The 17,271-nt window shown below is 36.2% G+C and overlaps 1 protein-coding gene across 12 annotated transcripts in view; it reads right to left on the reverse strand.

The window, feature by feature from the left end:
• Nucleotides 1-17,271, reverse strand: part of LOC121861471 (protein turtle-like) — a 129,654-nt gene that overhangs the window by 85,777 nt on the left and 26,606 nt on the right. For all 12 annotated transcript variants that reach the window (XM_042359230.1, XM_042359228.1, XM_042359227.1 and 9 more), the window contains 7 exons: nucleotides 15,911-16,029; nucleotides 13,871-14,096; nucleotides 5,994-6,269; nucleotides 3,222-3,509; nucleotides 1,828-2,018; nucleotides 358-438; nucleotides 96-224 (listed from right to left, as the gene is read on the reverse strand). In XM_042359230.1, coding sequence (XP_042215164.1) covers nucleotides 96-224; nucleotides 358-438; nucleotides 1,828-2,018; nucleotides 3,222-3,509; nucleotides 5,994-6,269; nucleotides 13,871-14,096; nucleotides 15,911-16,029 — 1,310 coding nt within the window. The remainder of the gene's footprint in view (nucleotides 1-95; nucleotides 225-357; nucleotides 439-1,827; nucleotides 2,019-3,221; nucleotides 3,510-5,993; nucleotides 6,270-13,870; nucleotides 14,097-15,910; nucleotides 16,030-17,271) is intronic.

Here is a 17,271-nt window from a genome sequence, read left to right on the forward strand (position 1 = left end):
AGGAAGTATCTACATATATTAGTGTTTTAAGTGTACTAGGGATGTGGTAAGATGACAGTCAGAACCAATTTTCAGCACCTAAATTCAAGACATACCCTCTTCCATGTGACCTCCGGAGTGGGTGACCCTTGGCCTCCACAGACAAGTGTTACTTCCTCGCCTACTTGGCCATGATATTGGGGCTGAGGTCGAGGGGAAAACACTGGTGGGTCACGAACTAGTACCTAAGAGATGTTATTAAATTTAGTGAAGAATATTGTAGTAAGAGAAAATTATGGTACTGTATACTGAACATATAAGAAATGTACATAATGCAATTTTTTTTTTACCTGGAGTGAATTACCAACTGCAACATACCTCCATATCACCTGATGATCCAGCTGTGGTATGGCGATTATAAGGTGTGCAGCTGTAGCGCCCTTGGTGAGACTGGTTAACCTGTTTTCAGAGAAGAACACTGTGAGCCATCAATATAGAAGCAACATCAAATATATTAAGAAAAGCAGAGAACCTTTATGGATTAAGTTCAAGATGCCGACAGAGAAGTGAAGTGAAAGTCCATGATGTGAATAAAACTGCCTTAAGTACCTGAGTACAGTATCAATTTAAGTGCAAGCTTGAATTAATTCTGCATGACAGACCACAAAATGTTACAACTTGTACATACCTGCACACATTCAGTATACAAGTACAGTATACAGAATCACATTAATGGGTCAGCTTACTGTGCAGTGAACAACATATACAAGCGCAATGACAGTTATATGCACCATAAAGTAAAAAATTTATCTAATTCAGCTAACAAATTCTGTTCACCATCATCATCAATACTTTATAGCCATTTTCCATGGTGGCATGAGTTAGCTGTGATTACCTGATGACAGCCTCTCCCATCAGGTTCTTAAATCTGATATCAATTCTTACAACCTCTTCTCTTCTCATTCTTGGCCTGCATCTAACTCTCCTCCTCTCCACATTTAGATTCAGGCACCTCTTGACCCAGTTGGTCTCTTCCAATCTCTGCATATTCCCACATGCTCAGCCTAACTACACAAATTTTGGCAATCCTCTCAAAACCCAGCCACCCTACTAGCCAGGGGCAGATCCAGAAATATTAAAGTGGGAGGTGTCCAAGATGTTGTGGCTGGGGGGAACATGGCAAACATAACGAGCCCACTCAGCTGGAGCGTAGTTTAGGGGGTGGTTGTAAGCCCTCCCCCTGGAAATTTTTTGAAATCTGACCAATATCATGGGCATTTTGAGGCCATGTGCACTTGATATTAGGCAATATTCTGAGGTCAATAATAATTTATTTTTACTATACAAAAATGGCAGTGTACAATACTGCATTTAAGAAAAAGTATTGGAATTTTCTGATGAAAAGGGGGGTCCAGACCCCCAGGACCACCCCCTGCTAGCTCTGAACAAGGTTTCCTATCTTTTAGTGTCACACTGCACATCCACCTCACCATTTTCATTTCAGCACTCTCATGCCTGCATATACAGTATTATCCGTTTCAACCACCCATCAGTCTGATAAATAAAATAAAATTTAAGAAAAGTAGCAGGAAATAAATGTAATAAAAGTGCAAAATAACAGCTTGACAAAGTGTGGCTAACTACCAAGTGGGGCCATACTGCAATAAAGAAAAAGAAATGCCCGTATTTCTTTTATAATGGTAATGATGTGGTAACTGAAACCAGCTGATCCACATTCAAGGAAAATAAACTTATAAAAGATTCAGGTACTTCTTAAATCTGTCTCTCCAAAGACAAAGATTACATACTGGTTCAAGCATATAAGCCTGGGCCTTGGTAACAACAAACCTTTGTAATGAGTAATGAGCCATTATTTAGCTTGACAACTGTGCTTTCATTTTCAGCATCAAAGAGCCGTTTGTCCTTTATCCAAGTCACAAACTGGATGGGTGGATTGCTTTTGATAAAGCACTTGATAATGCCCTGTTGCCTGAAGGGAAGATACTGTATTGTTGGTGTATACGTTACACGTGCAGGATCTGAAAATAAGAATACATGAGCTGGTGATGATCACACTAGTTAGTCTTAAATATATTTTTCAGTTCTAAAAATATGTGGTTTACAAAGCAGTTACCATCTACCTATCAACAACACAAAAAACTTTATTGTATTTCCAAAAATTTCAGTAAGATGGGTCAATAGCAATTGTCTCCCTATAATAAAAACACTATAAATTAATATTTAGATAATTATTCCATTTTGACTATGCCCCAAAATATCTTAATTCTTTGTTACAGTGTATCAACTTTCCTTCATCCACCCACCTTTTAGTTTTTGTACTTGGCTGGTATGGAACTAAAAAAATTCCCAATGACTTCCATTCTCATATGAACACTGATTTCCTTACCCTATGATCATGCACACAAACTTCTGATTCAAATGGTTCTAAAAATATACCTGGTTGATATGTTACAGAGATGACCCACCCAAAATTCTCAGAACTTGTCAGAAGAACATCCAAGTTTCAATGAACTTGGGTAACCAAATTAGAAGTAACTGAATGTTAGCCAAAAAACACATGACACATAATTACTGTAATGCATAAACTGCCTTGAACTTTGGGTGCCCACTCAACTGTTTTCAGAGTGTCTTTACCAATCCTCTTAGATTATGTATTTTCAAGCTTCCAATTTCATTCATCAATCCCAGCCTCTGCCTTTTTCTTGCTCTTTTACCCTCAATTTTACCTATCAATATCTCTACATCCATAATTATACGGCCTATCCAGAAAGTACATAAAATGTCCTAATTGAACTACTCATCAGCAAATTGCTGAAAATTTTTGAATCTCAATCTTTATTGCTTTCATTACCAAATGCAGAACTTTTATGATATAAAGTAATACATTTTTCCTTCATATCATCATTAATAAAAGCAATAATATTTTATTTTATTGTGGATTTGATTACCATTCCCTTTCTTGCACTAGCAATTATGTTACTTGGAGTACATTTAATGATTGGGCATTTTTTTTTCTTCTGTTTTCTGGTCCTCTGACCTCAAGATTCTGGATTCACTACTTAAGGCTCATTGAAGGAGAATAACCACCACACACTCAATCATTCACTAAGTTGTGGAAAAACGCCGATTTCTAAACTACAAGCACAGCTTACGAGTAACTCGCACTTAATTATTATAATTCTACTTAATAGGTCTGAGCAAAACAGATATAATGAACTTACATTCAACATTAAGATAGGCTGTAGCTTTCTGAGGTGTTCCAATGCCATTGGAAACTTCACAGGTGAAAAAGCCACCATCATCTGCACTTGTTGGATTAATAATAAGCGCTCCATCTCTCCTGATGATGGAACGAGTGTCTAACCAGGAAAGCTTATCGATGGAGACCCCTTCCCTCTTCCAGCTAACAGTCACATTGCCTGGAAGGGCCTTTGCTTCACATGGAAATTCTACTTTCTCGCCTTCTTGTCGGGTCTGGTTTTGGGGGGGTGTTACAATCACCGCCCCACCTGCAATTTTTCAGTCTATCATAATTCAGAAATCAATTTTATATCAGAGATAAAAATCTTTACATGACACTAACTAAAGTATTATAAATAAAAATAGCAACAGGAACATTGTATACAGTAAAAAAATAAAAGAAGAGGTTATTTCTTTACACATTAAATACATAAATATTAACACAATACAAGTACAGTACTGTACAGGTATATAGACAGTACCAGTAAAGACCATATTTTTCTGTATTTCCTACTAAATTACTAACCATAAGTGAACAAAAGTAAAATGTGGGGTTTACCCAGTCAATGTGCAATGAAAGCTAAAGCAAATGATTCAGCCAGTCAACAATCACAAATGAGCTGCACCACTCCCTCTTCCAACTTTTTACATTATATTTATTTTCAGTTCTGATTCATTGTGGTAATTTGATGTTAAATATGTAGTAAAAGGCAAGAAGTATAATGCCTGAACTAAAATTCCTGACAACTTGGGAAAAATGAATACTTTACCTCCTCATTCATGAAGGAGCTTGACTGAATTTCCTTGGAGGAACAACTGGATACATTATGCAACTCACCCGGCATAAACCATCATTCCATTTCCATTTGATTTAATGAAGTACTGTACGTACTGTGTTCTTGTACAGTACATCAATTTCATATACAGGTTGTATCTCTCTAGTTCGGCATTCAGTGGTCCAGAAACTCCTGTGGTCCGGAACGATTTTAGTTTGCCCATGGAGAAAATTAATTTGAGTCTGGTACTTTCGATGTTTGGCTAAATTTTGCCTTATTTACCCTACTTTTTTGGCGAATTACTACCTGTAATAAAGCAACATCCTAATAAACCAACGAAAATAACAGATAAAATTAAATAAAAACTAAAAACAACACAGAAAAGTTCATATGTTCTACAGCTTCAGCTAGAATTGAGCATACGTCATCCAAGTAAAAACACACACAACAACATTGGCTGTCCTTATGTTTTCAACTTTACCACCACTGGTGGGTAGAATTTTTGTTTTAAATTCAGAAACATTAATTAAAATATATTTGAACAGTAAATATGTGTTGCTTTCATATTCTTAGGTATAGTAATGACGATATGTTTTCACATGTGCGCACTTACAGATGTGAGCTCACTTTTTTCTTTACCATTAATGGTTAGCTACTTATATTGTTCCATTTATTAGCATTAAATAACATTACTTAAAACAACCATATTAATTTTTTACATTAATTTTACAACAGCTACAACCAGGGTCTTATTTTCTTCGGTTTTATATGTAGATCCAGTCAGTCACTGGTTTTGTAATCAACGAAAACAATCCCGTCTCGTTTCCTCGTGTGTTTTAATATTCTACATATTATTAATGAATTGTATTGTTCATTTTGCGCACATAAAAACTAATTAAATCAAAAAGACATTCAGTAATAAACAATACTGTAATGAATCTTTTGTACACAAGAGAAATGACGCTGTTTACACGATTTGTGCACGTCTGAACGTTGGCGGGCCACTCAAACCCGTCGAAATTTGAGTTTCCGCCGTCAAAATTTTAAATTAAGTAATGGGTTTTTTTGTGTGTCCAAATAAAAAAACGTCGAATTAAAAACTCCCAAAATTTGAGAACCGACTGTACAACATTTGACCCTTCAATATATCTTCAAAGAGACCACAAAGCAGTGAAAGTGGTGCTACTGCTTCCAAGCGTAAAAACAAGTCACTATCTATCCAGGAAAAGGGTGAATTTCCATGGTCAGGAAATTTCCATTTTCCGGCCCCAGTCAGGTCCCGAGGTTGCCGGACTAGAGAGGTACAACCTGTAGTAGTATTTCTAATTATTTTTATGTTCTTAATTTCATACAGCATGCAGTATACTTTTATCAAATAGTACATAAGCAGTTGTTAGTTCTGCTGCTCTTACCAACCAAGCACAGGCAGTATATGCATGAATAACTACAAGGCAGCCAGTGTGACTTCACTCACTGCTCTGTATATTCTTATTTGCTAGTGTACTGTACTGCATTGTTGTTTTTCATCTAATGTTATATATCCACTGTATATATATTCCATTATGTACAGTTGGGGTAAAAAATTCACTCTTGCCCAAAAAGAAGCAGCAGCGACCCCTAATGAGATGAAACAGTCAGGATACATCAGTTCGGAGACTCATTCCTATTACTCCGTTTCACCACGGGGAGCGAACTTTTATCCCCGACTGTGCAGTAAAGAATTCATTATTTATTTATGAATATATTTATATGTAAAAGGATTCTGGTCTCATGATACAGTTCAAGGATTTCAGACTGTGACATGGTACTATGTCTGACAGACCTCAAGTACCTGGGAACATCCACGATTATAAACACAATAGTCCCAACTTTATTTATTATCATAAATAGTCAACCTGTGAGTAAAAAATATGCAAGAATTATGTAGTTTACTGTACAAGTATTATTAAATGGGAGAAAGGTACATTATAAACATACCCGCAATTACAACTTTGGCTTCATGATGAACTCTTCCCTCAGCATTCCGAGAGACACATACATAGTCCCCAATATCCTGGTCACGTATCTTGTTAATTCGAAGTTCTGTGCCATCATTGAAGATGCCCACAGTATCCGAAGGTTCCACTGGTTCATCATCCCTAAACCAGAAAATCTCGGGCTTTGGAGTTCCTTCAGCCTCACAATTAAGGATGATGGAGTCACCAATATTGACATAAGTGACATCATCAGGAGTTGTAGTAAATCGTGGAGGTGCTGTAAAAAGATCAAAATGGAGTAAGTAATGCTCATATATCTGACTGAAATTAGGGGTGAACATTAATTATACAAACAACATTCCTCTCAAGATCTGCATATGTAATCTGACAAATCAAATCTCATTCATTCCCTAAAATTGTAATCTAGTACAGTACTGTATTTGTCAATGAAATAATTTCAAGATTGTTTGATATACAGAATAATATAGAATTAGGTCTCTTTTATACCAACATTTATTAAAGGTTTAATGTGAAGCTGTTTGATTTAGTGACCCATGAGTCTTGTCTATTTTCTTAGGTAAATGTAATTGTGGGTAATGTCTGGGTACTCATGGAGAAATTCAGATACAGTAGTGTGTAAAATCACAAGTTCATATAAAACAAGTCGTGCCATACTCATCCCTGCTTTGCTCATCATTTATCCACTACCAAAAGCATCACACTTCAGGGGCAGATCCAGGAATGAAAAAAAAAGGGGGTGTCTAAGAACTTGTGGGTGGGGTAAGTGGCATGCATAGCAGCCCACCAGCTGGAGGGGGGGGTACTGTAAGCCCAGCCCCTGGAATTTTTTTTTTAAATCCAACCAATATCATAGGCATTTTGAGGCTATTTTGAGGCCATGTGCATGAGATATAGCAATATTCTGAGGTCAATATAAATTACTTTTTACTAAAGAAAAATGCCTGAGTGCAATACAGTACAGTGATGCATTAAAGAAAAAGTGTTGGAATTTTCTAATGAAAAAAGGGTTGCGAACCCCAAGGACACCCTCCCTGGATCTGCCCATTTACCTTGCTCCTGCTGCCCCACTGTCCATTCACACTAGTAGCCTGAACATAAGTACAATATTACATAACAATTAGTGGGGCAAATAGACAATAGTTAAGCACTTTTAGACAGAAGCATTATATATATATATATATATATATATATATATATATATATATATATATATATATATATATATATATATATATATATATATATAGATCTCGCTAACTTAACACCGTTAACGAATATTAACTTAACTGCCTTCCATAAGGATCTTCAATCGTTAATCTAAAAAAATTATTAACTAACTTCACGAACCGACCTCAACATGTTTTAGCAGAATGACCGGGCAACCAGCTTTAGTATCAGTCCGCCAATACATTAATCGGTTCTAGGCTTTAAATTCTACTATTTTTAAATGTCAAGAAGTTTATACTATTCAATAATTAAAAGTTTAATATTCAATTTTTAGTCATTTTAACAATTATTGAACAAAATTTAAGGTAAAGTGACTAGTTTAATGCGCTGCATCCAGCCTCTTAACACAGCAAACAGGCGCCAGTCTCTGTTTAACTGATAACATCGTGTTGAGACTCTTCTTCAACTAAACGCTTTTTTCTGTGTTTCCAAGCAAATTATTGGTCATTTTGAAATATATTTTATATATTGACAATATATAATGCAGTGCAGCGTTGATTTCAAGAAAATAATCTTGAATTAAACCAGAGAGCTAAAATTATGGGTGAAATGGCACCATGGTGACTTCTCTTCCACCCCAATGCCTTCTCCTTTCTCCTCCACCCCCATTCTAAATCCCATCATCATCATATCATCATCATCATCATCATCCAGGAGCCTTCTACATACACACACCTCAAAGTAAGTGAACTTTTCTACCATTTTGTTGAATTTAGGAAATTTCGTGAGCTGGAACCAATACCAAAAACCCATTGAAACAATGGTTTCGGTTAACGAACGTTTAACGAACGACCTTCTGGAACGGATTGAGTTCAGTAACCGAGGCCAATATATATATATATATATATATATATATATATATATATATATATATACCCCACTTAACGCGGTCAATTGAACCCAGAGGGTCCTGGCTATAAGTAAATCCAAGTAGTGAACAACAGAACATATGGGATTAATTCCAATAGAAACCGGCCCGACTTCAAACTCCACTTTTTGAAGGCACATACCTATGTTGTAGTAAAAAACATCTTAATTTTATGATGGTACATGCAACAATACAATATTAAGAATAGAGAATACAGTCGCTAAGTTAATGTCCATTCAAATAATGGACTGACTCTCCCTCTCACACTATTGTACACTGCCGGCTTTCCCTCTCAGAGAAATTTTTGGGGAAAAACCACTAAATTTAATAAATAATACCTAAACTAAAGTTAGGATAATACAATTGACATTGCTGGATTCTGTAAGACTAATAATGTCATATATTTTGTAACAAAAGATAACATAGTTACTCAGAGAAAAATTTTTTATCTAAAAATTGTATGTCTAATGCAAAATATATGATGTTTATATTCAAATGATCACAAATTATAAAAATTCCAGCAATGTAAATTATATTCTGACCGGTAATTTGTGAATTTTATGAGCTAAAACAAATATCTTCAGTTAAAAAAAATAATCTTCAAGACACTATCTGTCAATCAAAGTACCCCACCTTGCCTCTTTCCAACTCCCAAGTGGTCAGTCCCAACCCCCCCACCCCCCACCAATCCTCCTTCCAGAGTTTTAACATTTAGTATTAAATAATACCTCAGATTAGATAGTTGACATTGCTGGATTCTTTGTAAGAAATGTCATATATTTTGCACAAAAGATAACATAGTTACCTAGAGAAAAATTTTTATCTAAAAATTGTATGTTTAATGCAAAATATATGATGTTTATATTCAAAATGATCACCAAATTATAAGAATTCCAGCAATGTAAATTATATTCTGACCGGGTAATTTGTATGAATTTTATGAGCTAAAACAAATATCTTCAGTTAATAAAAAAAAATAATAATTCTTCACGGGGTAACAGATGGTCGGTCGGTCCCTCCCTCCCCCCCACCCCCCACCAACCGTCCCAAGGAGATGTGTGGGATAACCACTAAATTTTAATAAATAATACCTCAAACTAAAGTTAGGATAATATAATTGACATTGCTGGATTCCTTGTAAGACCAGGAATATTTTGAATATAAATGTCATATATTTTGCACAAAAGATAACATAGTTAATTTGAGAAAAATTTTTATCTAAAATTTGTATGTCTAATGCAAAATATATGATGTTTATATTCAAAATGATCATCAAATTATAAGAATTCCAGCAATGTAAATTATATTCAGACCGGGTAATTTGTATGAATTTTATGAGCTAAAACAAATATCTTCAGTTAATAAAAAAAAATAATAATTCTTCACGGGGTAACAGATGGTCGGTCGGTCCCTCCCTCCCCCCCACCCCCCACCAACCGTCCCAAGGAGATGTGTGGGATAACCACTAAATTTTAATAAATAATACCTCAAACTAAAGTTAGGATAATATAATTGACATTGCTGGATTCCTTGTAAGACCAGGAATATTTTGAATATAAATGTCATATATTTTGCACAAAAGATAACATAGTTACCTAGAGAAAAATTTTTATCTAAAAATTGTATGTCTAATGCAAAATATATGATGTTTATATTCAAAATGATCACCAAATTATAAGAATTCCAGCAATGTAAATTATATTCTGGCCGGGTAATTTGTATGAATTTTATGAGCTAAAACAGGCAGTCAGGCAGGGTGGCGGGTGGGGCAAATCTAAAAATAGCGTCTCGAGCCGGACACTCACCGCGTATATGTGGAAAAAATCGTGTTAAGTGAAAGTTCAGCTCTGGCGAGGCACGCGTGCAGTAGCGTTAAGTGAAACCGCGTTAGGCGAATCATACTGTACAGGTATATATATATATATATATATATATATATATATATATATATATATATATATATATATATATATATATATATATATATATATATATATATATATATATATATATATATATATATATATATATATATATATATATATATATATATATATATATATATATATATATATATATATATATATATATATATATATATATATATATATATATATGTTTTCCGCAGTCTCATGAAAGAGAAAATGCCATTATTGTATACTGTAATTTGGAAAACCTTGAATTGGTAAAGAGACCATTAAGGTGGATACTAATAATTGTAAGAAGACACCTTCTGATCTAATTGAACACCAATGTAATAATGTATGTATCACAAGGAGTGAAAATTTATTTTCTTACATATAGTTAACCTTCAAGTTCTAATACTAGTACCTGTATGTCTTGAATCAAAAGTAAGCCCACCCAAGGAAGCACTATGTGTGGATGTGAAAATTTTGGATGGCACTGCCTTAGTTCAAATGATGCCTTACCAAACATCAAATACACCTGACCCTTGCTATATGCAAATTCACAATTATCCAAGGACCCTACTTCTACCCACAATTCACTAATGCAAAAAAAATGCTGTCATGCATTCTGTACAAGATATGGGAAGGGGAAAAACTGGGGATGAGGTGGCCTGTGAGATAGCATGTTGCCATTTTTCGTATTTTATAGTTTTATATTATATTTTCTTTTTTCTAAGACACATTAGAGCATTATTTTTCCACACTTTTATAGAACTGCAATATTATTGTCATCTAGTGTGTATTTGTTATGAAAAGTGCCAGAATTACAGCTGGGGGGAGGTCTAGATATGGTTGTGGAACACACAATCATTTTCCCCAGAAGCTTAAGAATTTACACCATGCAATTTCGAGTTATGCAAGATTTATGCAGAAAGTAACCCTAGCATAAAGCGAGGGTCAGGTGTACTGTACATTCAGACAACATGCTAATGACATACAGTATTTGTACCATATATCAAAGCACAACTATCTACTGTGTCTAGAATTGATCATTCAGATAGCCTTAAGATGTTCACAAGACAGAATCAAGAAACTGGATCTAGGAGAAGTGTTCCAACAGCTCAGCTTCCATCAAATTGGAAAAGTTTTATTCGTGATGTTGTGAACAAGATCGAACTCTTCAGATTTCTTGCAGAACAGGTGGCAAAGGTGCACAAGAAATCCAAGGAAGTTTATTCCACTTATGGTGAGATAGTTATCTGCTCACCTGAACAAGATATGCCTTGCTCTCATGAGGAGGCAGATACGAGAATCTTTCTCCACATGCTATACATGCAGTTCAAAGAGGTCACCAGTGCATAATGATAAGAACAGTGGATATAAATGCTGTGGTACTAGTCATTGCCACAGTAGAGCAAATAACAGCAAAAAAAATATGGATTGCATATGGTGTTAGCAATCATTTCTGATACATCAGCACTCATTAGATTGCCCAGTGGATAGGAGTTGAAAAAGCATTGGCTTTACAGTACCTATGTTCCATGCTTTTACTGGATGTGACAATGTTTATTTCTTCTCTGTTCATTGAAAAAAAAAAAAAAAGATAGTATGGGACAGAAAGTTTAAATATATTAGCTTCATCACCTAGTTTATATGAATTGATAAAATGCCAGTGTAGAAAAGGCTTGTGGGGGAAACTGCAAGTGTACAGAAGCTAGTCTAGAACACATTGCTCGCTGTTCATGTGGAGGAAACTGTTATAATGAATACTGTAGTTATTGTCTAATTACGTAAAATGTATACAGGACTACCACAAATGATCTTTCTGCAGTTTTATAAAAGTTCAAACTGGTTTATGATTTTGAAATATATACTGTACAGGTACTCCTCGACTTTCGACCACCTGGACATACGACCGCCGCAGTCGTAAAAAAAAAAAAAATCAAATTACATCTTTTCGAGTCCCGACTTTAGTGATCATGTTGTGTACTGACAAAATTTTTGTTTGTTATTCCCTTTAAAATGGCTGGCAAGCGTAAAAGTGAGAGTTCTCGTGGTGCTGAGAAGAAAAAGAGACACCCATTTTAGATTTTCTATGTATTATTTTCGCCTTTTCGACTTACGACCAATTCGACTTATGACCTGGTCATCAGTCCGGAACCCCATCGTAACTCAAGGAAAGACTGTACTGTACATTTAAAACTTAACTTCAAACACTTGTACAGTATACAGGGCTGCCTCACTTATCGCAAAGGTTACGGGCATGAAACTCGTTGCGAATATCGAAATTGCGAATAGCGGAGCAATTTCTCCCATAATAAATAATGTAAATAGGGGGATAAGCACTTTGAGTTTATTAGGCGTATATGTTTAAAGTACAGTATACAGGGGTACTTTACATGTTTGAGTGTGTGAGTGTTTGAATGTTTATGTGCGTAGGTGTGTGAAGCAAGTCTTAAACGTAGACATCACGGAACCTCGTCACCTTCGTAGCCGTCAGTGGTGTTGCAGACCCAGCCATCTCCTTGATCTTGTCGGCACTTTTAACTATAGAATGCACCATAGAGGGAGCCAAGCCGTGCACACGCCCAATCACCGACATTCCTTCTCCGTGTTCATGTCTTTTTGTGATATCCAATTTCATGTCCAACGTAAGTGCCACACGTGATCTGTTAGCAACATTGCTGGGAGTTTTAGTAGCTGGTCGCTAAGGCATTGCGAGATCACACAAAACGCACACCAGCACGTGTGAGATTGAGGTGAGCGTATGGCGCAGGTTTAAGTACACACGCTGTCCTACGCTACGGTTGAGGAACGCGGTTCAAAATTTTTCTCATAAGAATTTGAGAATAAATGGGGTAACCATTGCGAATAGTGGAAATGAGTAACAATAAATTGATTGCGGATAAACGTGGTTACGAATACCGAGGTTATGAATAACGGGGTTTGCCTGTAATACATGAAACTTAAGAAACACATACAAAATGTGTTATGACAAAGCAACAAACAGTTTACCATGTCATTACGGTAAACAGATTATGTTTTATCTTTATATACAGAGGGCCCCCTAAATTCACAGGGGTTAGGTTCTCAAAATGGCCACGAATATCCAAATCCGCGAATAACATTTGCGTATCGGGGGAGGGGGGGGTTACATTTTTACTTGTGTACAAAGAAATGTTATCAGAAACAAATTTATTAAAAATGTGACAGGTCATTTGGCTGATCACCTTATATCCATACAAAGTTAAATCTGTTGATCTAAACTAATTATGAATATGATCAATGGTATGCTCACTGGGCCACCAGTAATCAGTCACATCCATGGATACAATTATGTAACATTTGCAATTCCTAATAAAAAAAGGCAAAAACAATTTGCAGTTTGCATCAAGACTTGTGAAAAATTCTTGATGTTTAACCCTTTTCATAACAAAATTATGTTAATTACATACAAATTTACATGATACTGCATTGCAAATTACACACGTTATTGGCAAAATGCTTTTAATCCTATGCAAGCCATATTGCTCAAGGACTCTACTGCCAAATATTAACTAAGTGTTGAATTTAGGCTGCATAGTCCCACACTCTTGGATCCACCAGAGGGCGCTGTACACTGGGTTCCATATCCAAAAATGTTCAGAAAGGGTTGTATCAACAAAAAAAAATTATATACTTCTGTCAAAAAGTGCACAATTCATCCCAATAAATGTGCCATGCCAGAGCATTTTATTTTATTATATTTATTTTTTAAATCTGAAGCATTCCAGTACAGGGCAAAAGGTATTTAGACTGGTGAGGGGAAGGGTAAGTAAATGATGACCAGGAAAATCAGAAGTGAGCAACACTTACCGTGTACATCAAGGTGTATCCAGGTACCATTTTCAACGCCGCTGCGATCGAGGTAGAAGACATTACACTCGTACCAGCCTTGGTCATCCTCTCTGACAGAGGTGAGGTTAAGAGAGGCCAGCCCATAGCTTGTGTCTGGTGAGACCCGTGATGCCCGACCCTTATAGTTTTCTTCCACGTGGGGGTCGTAGCCGTCGTACCATATATATATGGGAATCTTCTGGTACTGCAAAGAATAGTACCTGTTAGTATATATGACATCTTTTTTAGACTAAATTCTGTTAAAATTTCTTTAATAAAACTTGTATTACATTACATTCATTGTCTCTAGAATAATTTATGGTATAGAATAAAGAGATGCCACCTTATATTTTGATGATTTTAATGTAATTTTCACACATACAATACTGCACTGTTTACAGTATTTGTCATAATTCATAAACTGCAAATTTGATATTGATAATGAAGCAGTTTATTTAGCCAGAAAAATACAGATACAGAGTGGACAATAATAACAATACTGTATTGACATGGGTGAGCCAATTGAAAGCCTGAGTTCTCTTAGTGGCACCTGATACATACTGTACTGGATTAGTACTGCTGAAAAATTCTTCTGGTGTTAGCCAGAATAAAATACTTTGGTGTTTAGAAGTGTTTAAATCAACATGTGTCACTGAAAGACTTCTGGTTGAAGCAAGTCTGATTAGGGAAATGAATTCTATAAACCTTAGTGATGGTTAGTAAAAATATGTTACATAAATTTATTTGTCAGTGGCCCAAGGTTAAAAATGCTTTGAAAGCATTTGAGGTGGATGTAGGGTAGATGAGTGGGTCTCATGTTTTTTACCTGACTTGTTACATAGCCCAATTTTTATAAGCTCTTCTTTCGTTTACAGTGGAGGTGGTGTGTGAATTAGTGGATTCTATGTTATTGACCTGACCTGATGTTACGTAAGGTCACCTATTGTATATAAGCCTCTCAGTCCCTGTAAATTCAGTTGCCTCTGAAGATGTCTTGAATAAAGACAAAAGCTAAGGTGCTCCAGTGTTTCCCTTTTCCTGTGTGGTTTTATCAAGATTCATCTTGTCCACGTTTCCATTGTGGATCTACATGATATATATATATATATATATATATATATATATATATATATATATATATATATATATATATATATATATATATATATATATATATATATATATATATATATATATATATATATTGGTTGAACAATTGAGAAAGTTTTCCTATTTTCATCAACCTAGACCTTGACATATCCCAAAGAAAGATGAAGAAAGCTGTAATGGTGAGGCCCCACACAGGTGACAATACAACCACCCAAAGGCCACACCCTTCACCAGCCCTCCCTACATCACCACGTAACAACACCTGCCAATGGCGCTAAAGGAGACTTGCTACAAAACTTATCAAGAAAATTTTTAACACGATCTAAATAAAAACCAGGATATATATCAAGGTACCACCATCCGACGATCTGCCCCCACTCTTTAAAACTTTTTTCTCACCTCCCTTCCTTTCGACCAATAGAGAAGCAGAAAATTACCAGACAGCGACCAAATGCATGCCAGCTTTGAAGGGAGTGAATTTACAGTAATAGTGGTACACTGTAATAGAGGTAAACCATCCTGTGAGGGCTTGAACATGTGCAGTTTAGTATTCAGGAAACGCCGCTCAATGTTCTAACTTAGGAAACTTTGCGAGCCTTATAAGAGCCTCGGGGATCAGTGGTCGGGCTGGTGGTGGTGAGGGAGGCAGGGTAGTGAAACTCGGCTTGCAGACTCCCTAGACTTACTACGAGGTACTCATACCCTGCCACTGTCATGGGGAGCTCATGTTTAACCTCTTTCTTCCCTCCCTGCTTTCTTGTCTGTTCATTTCTCCTCCATCAAAGGTAAGCCCTGGCTCTGCTAAAAGTACTAAATGACTGTTGGTCTTATGGGTGACCAAGTGGAAGTGTATGGAGAGAGAGAGAGAGAGAGAGAGAGAGAGAGAGAGAGAGAGAGATATGTATGCACCTGTCTCCTCCACTGGATGATGTGAGGGACCTTGGGGTGTGATACGGGACAGTTGAGGACCACCGCCTCCCCCAGGATGGCCGTGATATGTTCTGCGTCGCCGTACTGAGAACACGCCCCTGAAACAACAAACAGCTATTAGTAACGAGATCAATAATACCAACGTTATTTGTGATATTGGTAAACAAAAAACAACATTAATGAATCATATACTTCAAAAGTATATAACAACCTTAATAAATACATAAATTAACAGTAAACAACAGTGTTAATAGTAATATTTATTAACGAAACAAGCTGAAAACAATGTATATTAATAGCAAATAAAACACGTTCGTAACACTATACATTAATAAAAACCAACATTAAAACATTAACAATTATACTGTAGATATAAATAAAAACTAACAATATGCACAGAAATAAAAAACATTGAGCATTAATAAGTATAGATAAATATAATAAAAAATACAAACGCATCTATTCAACAAAGACCGACTACATAAATTAGAGAAAGAGGGACTTAACACCCCAACACTAGACTACTGCACGAGGGCCAGGAGACAGACCACCATCCCCCAGTTACCGCTGAACCCCGTCAACCAATAAGCAATCAGAGGGGTATTGTAAGCCTTTAGTAATCCCTAATAGCTCCAAATTGTCCCACTAAGTCTCTATAATTGTTGGTCTCTACAATGGAGAGAGTATAAGGAGTGGGAAGGGGAGGACCGGGGAGTGATCGGTGGGTGTTGGATGTGACACAACGAAAATACAGAACAGGCACAACCGCACAACCCCTAAGTCCTATACTAAACCTCGAGGACTGACGAATGACCCACGAACTATCTAAGCTTCCGCAGTGCACAGATCATAGACACGAATACACCTAGTTAACATGGGAGTCTCAACTTCACCAAGCGAGAACCAGTAGACGTTGGTGAGGTTAGCAACTTTGGTTATCAGCTTCGATTACCTTCGCCCGTGACACAAACAGTTACTGTATACTAGTAGTATATATCTTCAACAAAAGAAACATATAAGCTGTGACACCACCAACTAACAACTACTCTGCCTTAATTTAAACAAAGCTGAGTATGTGCTATTAACTCAGGGCAAACTATTAGTCAATCAAATCTAAAAGTGAACAAACATTCACTTCGCCACTCCACTCACCGACGCCCGTATTCTTGAGACGAGTCAAACAAATCCAAGAGATGTAACCCCTTAAACATACTAATTATATTAAAGGCCTCAGTGCTGCAACACCCCCCACAAAAAAAAATAATACCGTGGTAATGGTTCCCAAGTGGTATACATGGTCGTAGGAGGCGGAGCGTGGTAATTAGTATTCAAGGGTAAGC

The sequence above is a fragment of the Homarus americanus genome, unplaced genomic scaffold (assembly GCF_018991925.1).
Source record: "Homarus americanus isolate GMGI-L3 unplaced genomic scaffold, GMGI_Hamer_2.0 scaffold24260, whole genome shotgun sequence".
Lineage (NCBI taxonomy): Eukaryota > Metazoa > Arthropoda > Malacostraca > Decapoda > Nephropidae > Homarus > Homarus americanus.